This window comes from Ovis aries, chromosome 2 (genome assembly GCF_016772045.2).
Source record: "Ovis aries strain OAR_USU_Benz2616 breed Rambouillet chromosome 2, ARS-UI_Ramb_v3.0, whole genome shotgun sequence".
Taxonomy (NCBI): Eukaryota; Metazoa; Chordata; class Mammalia; order Artiodactyla; family Bovidae; genus Ovis; species Ovis aries.
The window spans coordinates 151,625,470-151,636,516 of NC_056055.1; the positions used below are offsets into that span (position 1 = coordinate 151,625,470).

General features: G+C 38.2%; 1 protein-coding gene across 2 annotated transcripts in view; it reads right to left on the reverse strand.

The window, feature by feature from the left end:
- Positions 1 to 10,651, reverse strand: part of UPP2 (uridine phosphorylase 2) — a 43,842-nt gene extending 33,191 nt beyond the window's left edge. For both annotated transcript variants that reach the window (XM_060409910.1, XM_042243828.2), the window contains exons 1-2: positions 10,402 to 10,651; positions 5,793 to 5,910 (exon numbers count right to left, since the gene is read on the reverse strand). In XM_060409910.1, coding sequence (XP_060265893.1) covers positions 5,793 to 5,910; positions 10,402 to 10,463 — 180 coding nt within the window. In that variant the 5' untranslated portion in view covers positions 10,464 to 10,651. The remainder of the gene's footprint in view (positions 1 to 5,792; positions 5,911 to 10,401) is intronic.
- Positions 10,652 to 11,047: the final 396 nt, after the last annotated feature.

Consider the following 11,047-nt stretch of genomic DNA (forward strand, 5'->3'; position numbering starts at 1 on the left):
CAGGGCTGGGAGAGGTAGATGCCAGAGACAGGATGGGCATGACCTAAGTGTAGTGTGGATGAGCAGCCAGCTTTGTGGGGACCAGTGCTCAGCAGTGGGATGATGAATGGCAGCAGGTATCAGAGACCAAATGAAGCATAGTCCACAGAAAGGTACCAGCTGCAAAGTCATTCTGGAATCTGAGCTGAGTGGTAACGTGCACAGCGTCTGAAGAAACCCCAAGTCAGAGAGATACGGAAACACAGTGGTTAAAGGACTGCCCTTTGAAGTTAGAGAAGCCTGGTTTTGTACCCCAATTCTATCTCTGATTAAGAAGCTTGTTCAGTGTTATACATGTAATCTCTATGTGCCTCAGATCATCATCACCAAAACAGGAAAAAAAAATACAGTCCCTTTCGAGGATTTTGTTGAGTGTGATAGAGGACAAAGCCAGGCACCTTCTGAGTGGTCAACAAATGGTAACTTCCATCTTTCGTATTATAGAGCAATTTCCTAGCCCTGCTTTTGGCTTGTTTATGTGTTTCTGTATTTGCATAATTTTTGCAAATGAAGCTGGTTCAAACCCAGCAAGGAAAAGGCAGCTGGTACCGCCTGACTGATGCAGGCAGTGCTGGGCAGAGCTTCAGAAAGATTGTCGTCTCTCACAGGGATAAAGAGTATCTGTCTAAGGAGATACCTAACTGGGGTTGTAGAGCTAGGTGCCCAACTCACAAACGATTTACTGCGAATCCTGGGTGGTCTCATTACATGATGCATTGTTTCCATTTAGCAATAACTTCTATGCCACCCTCATTCTCAATTATGGGATGTGATTACCCTTTTATCCAGGCCCTCTGCTTCTCTTCTACCCTCATTACTGTCTTTTCTGTGCCTTCTTACAAGGCTCTCGGTTGGGGCTGAAAGTTGGTATGAACTGTAATGAAAGGTAGCCGTCAAGCCTGAGTAGCGAAGAGAATAAAGCCATGGTCTAAGGTGAGTTTTTGAATTATTATTGATTATTCATGAAATTTTCCCCTTGTGAGTATGGATAGTTAAGACTTGGCTCAAGATCTAAGTACAAGGAGGTCATTTTTGTTGTTGTTGTTTCCTTTTTACAAAATACAGTAGTTTGAAAATAACCTCATTGTGTGGTACCATAAATGTAAATTACAGCTATTCAGATTGACCATAAAACCAAAACAGATGTTGGAATAGCTTGCGGTTTGAATTCTTCTTTGAACGCAGATATTGCTGTAATCAATGGGAATTTCTGAATGTTTCTGGAGACATAAAGATGATAAGTATAGACAAAAGCATTTTTGTTCTTTAAGAGTTATTTCTAAATCAGACTTACTAAATATCACCTCTGGACACAATTTTCAGTCTGGTTGCTTTGATGAGAAGTAAAATACAACTGAAGACCACCAACCGACATTAACCTTAAGCAACACTTTCTGTGATTTATGCTCCCTTCAATTATGATTTGTCCTGGTTTTATCAAAGGAAACACAAATGTGTTGGGAAGGAGTCTGAAGCATTGCAAAACTATGTTAAGGACTTGGCCTAATGACTGCCAGAATGAGCTCACTTTCAAATATGCCTACTGTTTTGAAAGACTTAGCTTTGCCATGTTGTATTAATCTAGTCCTGTTTCAGTATATGTATTTCACATGTTAATAGAGGAGTAAAAAGACTTAAAATACACATTATATAGTGGTATAATGCTTTTCCATATTACTTGAAATTTCTAGGGAGAGAATGGAGTGTACCAGTTAGTGATTTTATAAAAGATATATTTGGAGGCTGAATTTGAATAGATAGCTTCTAGAGATCCCTCACTATATTTTTCAGATGATTGCTTAAGCCAAGTCAGTATGACAGAAGACATTAGCTGTTCACCAAAGCTATTTCCCCTTCTTTCTGGGTACACTACTAAATGTAACTTTCCAGCCTTCTCTTAAGTTAGATGAGGCCATATACCTGAGTTCCAGCTGCTAGAATGTGAACAGAGTGATGAGTGTCACTTCCAGTTCTCACCCATAGAAATCTCCCAGTAATGGTCCTATAGATTGTCTTCCACGTGTCTGCTGAATGGGTGTTGACACCCAGGCACTCCTAGCAAGGCACCCCTTGAAGATGACAGAGCAACAAGATGAGAAAAGTCTGGATCCTTAATCACCAGTTGGAGGAAAGCCACCCACTGACCCAGGGGCATCCACTTGGCACTCACTGTGAGTGAGTAACAAACTTATATTGTATTATGCCGCTGATATTTTGAAGTAGCAGCTAACAAAGCCCTTTAAGTACAGTAAGTAAGAAAATGAAAACAATAGAGATCATTTCAATGATTTAAAATTTTAAGTTTTAAAATTTTACACACTCAAAGTTCTTCTTTTCTTTGAACATAGTGGTATTAATAATGATCCTCTCTGTGAAGATAAGGACAAGTTTTCAGGTACTGATGGGTTATGTCCTCTCTCTGTACCTAGGATTGCTATCCTGGAATTTAAGTGAGTCAAGCAACTGAACCTAGCATGTTCTCGATCGAAGATAAGAATGTAACTGGAAGGAGGCAAGTTTCTGAGAAGAGCATTAGTAAATATGTCAGACTTTACCTGCTGCCTCTAAAGAATAGATTAAGCAGCCAGTTCAGATTATTTGAAACTACATTACTTTCTTCCCAGTCTATACACACACACACACACACACACACACACACACGTTTGCCTCCTACCCATCCAAACGGCCCAGTCAATAGAGTTGTTCTCTGGTAGAAATGTGTTCTAAACCAGAGCATGTCTTTTTATCCAAAAGAGAATCACTGAAGTGGTCTAGTACCAGGTGGGTTGTGAATTTTTAAGATTGGATAGTGGTTGTAACAAAGTATAAGAATGAGTGCTGATAAAAATCTAGTCAGGTAGAAGAGAGAGAGATACCTAGATATGTAAATAATGATCATGTTCTGTCTCAAAAACATGTCTTTTTAATTAGATGTGCACCTTAGTTTATTAATTACGATGGATCATTTAATTAATCAGAGTTATCTTTATATAAGGGTCCTGGAAAAATTGTGAGGCATGAACCTCAAACCTAACATCTGAATTCAGATAAAGTCTGGTTAATGAGTATCACAGACAGCCTTGATCAATTTCTCTTGGAGCATAAATATCAGAAACAGCAGTAGGAAAAGAGGTTACATTGAGAAGATGAAGCAAAAGATTGGGGGATGCCATGAAAGGGCAGGGAGTAACTGATTGCAGGGGAGTAAGGAAACAGGCAGGTCACACACATCAGCCTGTATCTTCACACCTTGTGCCATAGGAGCAATGGGAGGGAGGAAGCAATTTAACACCTACTGTTAATGAGCATCATAGATTGATTTCTTCACCTCCCTCTTCCTTCTCCTCCTTCACGTACCTAACATCCTCCTCCTCTTGCTCCCCTTCTCCAGTGCCCCCGGCCAATTAATGGACTATTCTCAGTTACGATGACTCAAAGAGCCCACCTAGTGCAGTAGGCAAGAATCCTGGAAACTGGACAAGTCCTAGCACTGCCACTATATGGCATAACTTGTTAACCACCTTTGATCGGTCTGAACTCAATTTCCTTATTTTGTGGAGGAAATGAATATCTGCTATACCCACTTAAAAGAGGGAATGTGAAGATTTGAGATAGTGGATGTGCGAATTTTTATTTTTGTTCTTATAATTGCTGCTGCTGCTGCTAAGTCACTTCAGTCGTGACTGCAGTGCGACCCCATAGATGGCAGCCCACCAGGCTCCCCCGTCCCTGGGATTCTCCAGGCAAGAACACTGGAGTGGGTTGCCATTTCCTTCTCCAATGCAGGAAAGTAAAAAGTGAAAGTGAAGTCGTTCAGTGTGTCTGACTCTTTGTGACCGCAAGGACCACAGCCCACCAGGCTCTTCTGTCCATGGGATTTTCCAGACAAGAGTACTGGAGTGGGGTGCCACTGCCTTCTCCAAGTATAACTGCTAAAGGAGTGAGGAGTGAATAAAAGTCAGCTGAAAACTGCACAGTTCTCTAGTAGTGGGACTGTGTCCATGTAGGCCTTTTAGAGCACAAAAAAAATTTTTAAGTTCGCATATGGAATAGATTGGAGAAGGCAATGGCAACCCACTCCAGTACTCTTGCCTGGAAAATCTCATGGACGGAGGAGCCTGGAAGGCTGCAGTCCATGGGATCGCTGGCGGTCGGACGTGACTGAGCGACTTCACTTTCACTTTTCACTTTCATGCATTGGAGAAGGAAATGGCAACCCACTCCAGTGTTCTTGCCTGGAGAATCCCAGGGACAGGGTAGCCTGGTGGGTGCCGTCAATGGGGTCGCACAGAGCTGGACATGACTGAAGCGACTTAGCAGCATATGGAATAGATAATAAATGAGAGCCTAGTATATAGCACAGGGCACTCTACGCAGTGCTAGCTGGTGACCTAAATGGGAAGGAAATCTAAAAAAGAGGGGATGTATATATACACATATATATATATATACATATGGGCTTCCCTGGTGGCTCAGAGGTTAAAGCGTCTGCCTGGAATGTGGGAGACCTGGGTTCGATCCCTGGGTCGGGAAGAACCCCTGGAGAAGGAAATGGCAACCCAGTCTAGTACTCTTGCCTGGAGAATCCCATGGAGGGAGGAGCCTGGTAGGCTACAGTTCATGGGGTCACAAAGAGTCGGACACGACTGAGCGACTTCACTTTCACTTTCATGTATACATATAGATTTATAATTCACTTTTCTGTACAGCAAAAATTAACACAACATTGTAAAGCAACTATACTCCAATAAAAATTAATTTAAAAATAAGTTTATTCCCTTTGACCACTTCTGTAAATCATCTTAAAGAAATAGACTTATATGTGAAAAAATTTTAGGTACAAAAATATCCATTTAAGTGCTGTTTATGATGGAAAATACTTCAACATGAAAGCCAATTTTAGACTATATAATGTATGGCACAGGCACTTGGCATCCATAAAAACTGTTTCAAAGAGAATATTGTAATATGGGGAAATATTAATGACATCAAGTTAAACGAAAAAACACAAGATGTAAAGTTATAAAATTCTAACTATTATAAAATCTATTTATTAAAAAGTTTTAAAAGAAAAGAAAATAAGTTGATGGCATCTATGTCTAGGAGTAGGAGTTTTTCTCAGGTGTGTTTTTTAAAGTCATTATTCTTTTATATATTTTTCCAATTTTAAATAATGAACATGAACCACTTTTATAATTAATATATACATTTAAGATGAAATAAATAATACAGACATACAATTTTCCTAGTAAAATTCCATAAACAATTTTTCCTCATAATATTGTCTTATGAAATAACAAAAATCTTAATAATATGAAATATTGAACAATGGTTGTTTTCAGGAAGTGGTAGATCCTATTGTTAGTTCTATTGAGTTATTTCATAGTTTGATAAAATGAAGATTAGTGAGGTTCATCTATAAATAAAGATGTTAAACAGTGAACTGAATCATAACGAATTCTGAACACCCAGCAGGATTGTCAATAAAGTCAGATTTATCTCTAGGGTCCAGAGAAGTCAAATAACAATGTTTGCATTAGATTTAGTTCGGGAACTTTTGTGTCTTGTTGAGTTGGAAATGATTGTTTATGACATACACAATGTAAATTGTTTCAGAGAATGAGCATGACTTTGGTTCCTATCAGACCTCCGACATTTCTCTAGCCAAAAGAGTAATGTTTATGTCAGGAAAATAAGGAGAAATATCACCGGAGGAAATTAAATTGTTTTCCCTAAAGTTAGAAATATCTTACCTTTACATCTCCAAACATTTCCGGTAGGTTGTGTGTTTTTGTTCCTAAATCCAAGTGATAGAGAACATCTTCATCCATAGAGTCCAGGTAAGGATTTTTAATATGAACAAAACTTTTTCTGAAAAAAAAAATAATAATGCAAAGAAGATGTAAAGCAATCTGGAGAGATACCACACAAAAGAGAAATATCATTCTACATCTATGATAACCACAAGCCCAAATATTGGACACAAACCGTCATTTAGGATTAATTGATTTGTAAGGAAGAAATATGGTATAATGAATAAAAATGACAAAGATTTGCTGTGCATTTACTGTATGCCAGGCATAGCATTAGGCATGAAAATTCCACAATGTCATAAAAACTGCATATAATAAATATATTACTTCATTTAATCCTATAATCATTCTATTAGGTAACAAATACTAATAATTCAATTTGTAAGAAGCCAAAGCTTACAGAAGTTGAGAAACTTGTGGAAGATTATATAACCAAGAAATTGCAGAGCAGTCATTTCTGCACAGGCAGGCTTTTGCTCCCATGGCAATCCTTCCATACACTCTGCTGAGGGAATATTATCACTGCTGTCTTTTCATCTCTGCATATTTCTTTGTCTCCTCAACTTTCCATGGGGTTTTGTGTATGTCTGTATCTGAGTGTATGTGTATATGTAATCTGTGAGTCCAATAGTGTCTTTCAGCTCCATAGACCAGTGTTTCTCAAAGGTCAACATGCATAAGAATCACTGGACACTTTATGACTTCTTTTCTAGAAATTTTGATTCAGCAGGTTGAGTGTCAGATTTTGCTTTTTAAATAAGCTGCTCATTGGTGTGATGTTGCTGGCCCAAGGATCACACTCAGAGTAGCACTGCCATTGAGGATTCCATCAACCATGCTGAATACATCACCTCCTCTCCACGCCAGAGGCCACTGCCCCAGCTTAGACCTCCATCACAGCAGTGCAAGCTGAACCACCAGGTTTTCATCCCTCTCTTGGTAAAGTAATACAAGACGTGGAACTCAAGACAGTGAATTGACGGCTGTTATAGAAATCACCTTAATTCAAACATTCATGTTTATGAAGCACATCATCTATACAGACTTTGGTTATTTCAATAATAATTATATACTGCTTTAATTAGTAGTGATAAAAAATTATGTACCTTACATCACAGTGGATCCAGCCATCTTTACCAAGAACCATCTGGGACTTCTCTGTTCTATAGACCTCCCATTTCCCTCCAAATACCTCAAAATCCCCTAACAAAAACCTTGCATCTTTCTAGATCTCTGATGATCCTCAACCTGATTGAACATTAAAATCACCGAGGGGCTTTGTAGGAAACATTGTTGCCCAGGTCCCAATTAATTTAAACTCTGATTATGTTTCAGATCTTCCGGGATGATCTGATGTGAAGCCAAAGTTAAGGACCCTTGCTCTAGGCCTTTGTTCCTGAAACAGCCTTCTGCTACCCTTCCATTTTTTAATTACTGGAATCCTACTCGATTTTTTAAAAAAGTATGGTTTCAGATATATATAGATTTTTTATTGGAGTAAAATGGCCTTGAGTAATGAAAATTTTAAAAATAAACAAATGGGACCTAATTGAACTTAAAATCTTCAGCACAGCAAAGGAAACCATTAACAAGATGAAAAGATAGCCCTCAGAATAAGAGAAAATATTTGCAAGTGAAATGACTGATTAAAAGATTAATCTCCAAAATATACAAACATCTCATGCAGCTCAATATAAAAACAACAAACTCATTCAAAAATAGGCAGAGACCTACATAGACATTTCTCCAAAGAAGACATACAGATGACCAAGAGGCACATGAAAAGATGCTGAAAGTGAAAGTCGCTCAGTCGTGTCCGACTCTTGCGACCCCATGGACTGTAGTCCACGGAATTCTCCAGGTCAGAATACTGGAATGGGTAGCCTATCCCGTCTCCAGGGGATCTTCCCGACCCAGGAATCAAACTGGGATCTCCTGCATTGCAGGTGGATTCTTTACCAACTGAGCTATCAGGGAAGCCCTCACTAGATATTAGAGAAATGCATATCAAAACTACAATGAGGTACCATCTCACACCAGTTAGAATGGCCACCATCTAAAAAGTCTACGAACAATAAGTTTACAAACAATAAAGAGAGTGTGGAGAAAAGGAAACCCTCCTACTCATTCATCAAGGTCAAATTCAAATACCATATCCTCTGTGAAGGTTTTTCAAAGCATCTTTCCTCTCTGGTCAGTATGAATTCCTCCCCACTGTGCTCCTAAAGCATATATTTTAGCATTTCACATGTTAATTTTTTTGCCTCCCCAGAAAGATATGAATTCCTCATGCAAGCTCTCTCATATATCTTTTTTTAAAGCTTTTTGTTTTCTGTTCAAGTATAGCCAATTAATTAATGGCAATCCACTCCAGTATGTTTGCCTGGAGAATTCCATGGACAGAGGAGCCTGGTGGGCTACAGTCCATGGGGTCTCAAAGAGTCAGACACAATGAGCACACATGCATAGCCGATTAATGGTGCTTTAGTTTCAGGTGAACTGCGTAGGGACTCAGCTGTACATATACATCTTTTTTTTAAATTCCTAAATCTTTAAAAATTCTACTTTCTGAATTAAATTTAACTGTTCAGGAAGTAGAACAGAAATACTATTAATTTCCAAGACATTTAGGATAACAGATTCTTAGTGAATCAGAGTAGATTTCAAAAATAAAATATTCCATGGCTGGCATTAGTGCACTTTCAGAATAAGCTTCAAAGCAAAAGGATATCTCTCTTCTCTTGATGAAGGGCAAGAGGACATTGACCCACTGTCCCTTGCTAGACAAAGTGGTCAATGAACCAGCAGGGTCAGCAGCATTCACCTGGACAACTTGTTAGAAATGCAAAATCTTACTCCCTACCCTAGATCTAATGAAGTCTACATTTCAACTAACTGTTTTGTGATTCTCATGCACATTAAAGTTTGAGAAACACCACCATCCGCTGTCTCTTCCAGTTTCTATTATGCTTCCTGTCTTACTCTGCCAAAACAGCTTCACTATCCGGATATTTTTCCTTTGGATTCCCAATTGAATGAGTGAATCATTACTCTTTAAAAGAGTTCATCTACTCCAGAGAGTCAAAATCTAACTATATATCAGAATCACCCACGGTGCTTTAAAAAGTAGTGATACCTGGACCCAGCTCCTTGAAAATCTGATTTAGTTGGTCAAGGAGATCTGGGACTTTGTATTTTTAAAATCACTGATCTACTCCACCTCTCCTATCTTCAAGAAGAACTTCTCAAACTGGCATAACCATTAATTATATTCTTTCATGTTAATAATAATACTCCTCTTAATTCATTCTTTAGTTTTCCTTGATGTCTGTTCCATTGTCTAATGATCCCTTGGACTAGAAATTGGGGCAGGGAGATGTCTGTAGATTTTTATTACATTGGGTTCATCAAAAAGCATTTCTAAGATGATCATGCTTACCAATGACCAGATAAAGTATTAATTTGGGGTATCATACCAAATTCAATCCAGTATGAATCAGACAATTGCTTCAGTTTTTCCAAGATATATAATTTTTATTAAATACACTTGCATTTACTGTCTTCTCCTCTATCTTGTTTTGCCTTTTTTTTTTTTTTTTTTTGATAAAACATAAGCCAGAGATGGGATTGGGAATAAAGTCTTTTAGCAATCTATGACAAGCTACATAGCACTGTCAGTATTAAATATTGTTAACCAAAGTAAAGTGCTGGCTGAGAAGTCTTTCCATTTTACTATTACCTCCATCTTCGTACTTTTTGCTTTTCTTTCTCCTTGGCTTCCCTGAAGAAACGAACACAGTGGAAGGCTACTTCTGTTTGAGATGTGTAAGTGTAGCATTTTCTGAAATGCTGACCTGATGGAGACTTTAAGCAGACATTTTACACAACTCTCAGCAAATCAGAGGGAACTTGCAAAAATTCCTTAAGTTTCATGAAGATTAATGCTCTATTATGTTCTGTGAACCTGGGACAAGAATTGGAGCTAAATTTGCAGATTTATGTCTACCTCTGAGATGAATAAGCTACATGGTATTTTAAAAGTGAATTCTATGTAAAGTCCATCACAAAGCATATGAAATCACTTTGTAATATGCTGCAACACAGTTAAATCTGCCTTAGATACCAGGAGGCCCCTTTAATTATATCTCAGATATAGCACATAGTCTTGGAATCAAAGACTGAACTGCACACTGAATTTCAGGCTGAACTGTGAATTTGTTCATTCAGGCAGGTTGGTTCAGCTTTTCCATGTTTTTTGGTGACTTTTTTTGCCCCCACTTTCTTTTTTCTTTAATTGAGATGTAATTGACATATTGCCCCACTTTCTTAAAGATGAGCTAAACTCTCCCAAGGACTGAGGAAAGAAAATGCCACTGAGAAGAAAATTGGCATTGTTTTTGCTTTGTATTCTGAACTGTGTTCCAACTAAGTGATCTCTAAACTTAAGAAACTTACATAACTGTAGAGATCCATCTTCTGAACATTTAATATAAAGTCCAAAGAACCTCCATCTTGTCAAAGTCAATAGAAAAAAGTCAAAATTACTCACCCAACATATGTATTCCTGTCAGATCTCATGGATGTGTTGGAAGCAGGTAAAATCGAAGCCATATTCTATAATATGAAGATAGTCACTCTTAAGTTGATAACAGAAAATAAAAATATTGTAATTTGCTATCCAGTTACAGATCAAATCACAGTAGAATGATGGTAGAATGCCACTCTCTCTTTAAACTTGTTTTCTTCTGAAACTGCTAATGGAAATTTCCCCTTAGCTTTCTAAACTCCCTTATCAATTCAAAAATATTCCCCCTGACATAGCCTTTTATACTATACCCCAGCTCTCAGGGCAACATTTCCCCGAGGAGATAGGCCCCCTTTGAAGGTGGGGCGTCTATCTCTCTAATAGGATAGGTTGGTTGATTCGTTAACTGTTGACCAGTGCACCTTCTCCTTACATTTGGCCTTGGTCCAGTATGGGTCTGGGGTAGCACACAGACTTATTTTCTTTAAGACAACTGTATATGGTTTCAAGTCCTCCACTGATTTCCATAACAAATCTACCAGGTTGTCTCAAGATGTATCCGGTACACGTGAGAACTTTCAGTTCCCAAACATTCGTTTTCTTATCCCATCCTACCTCTCATCAACTTGTTTTCATTCTTTGTGATCACAGTGAGAAAAACACACAAACT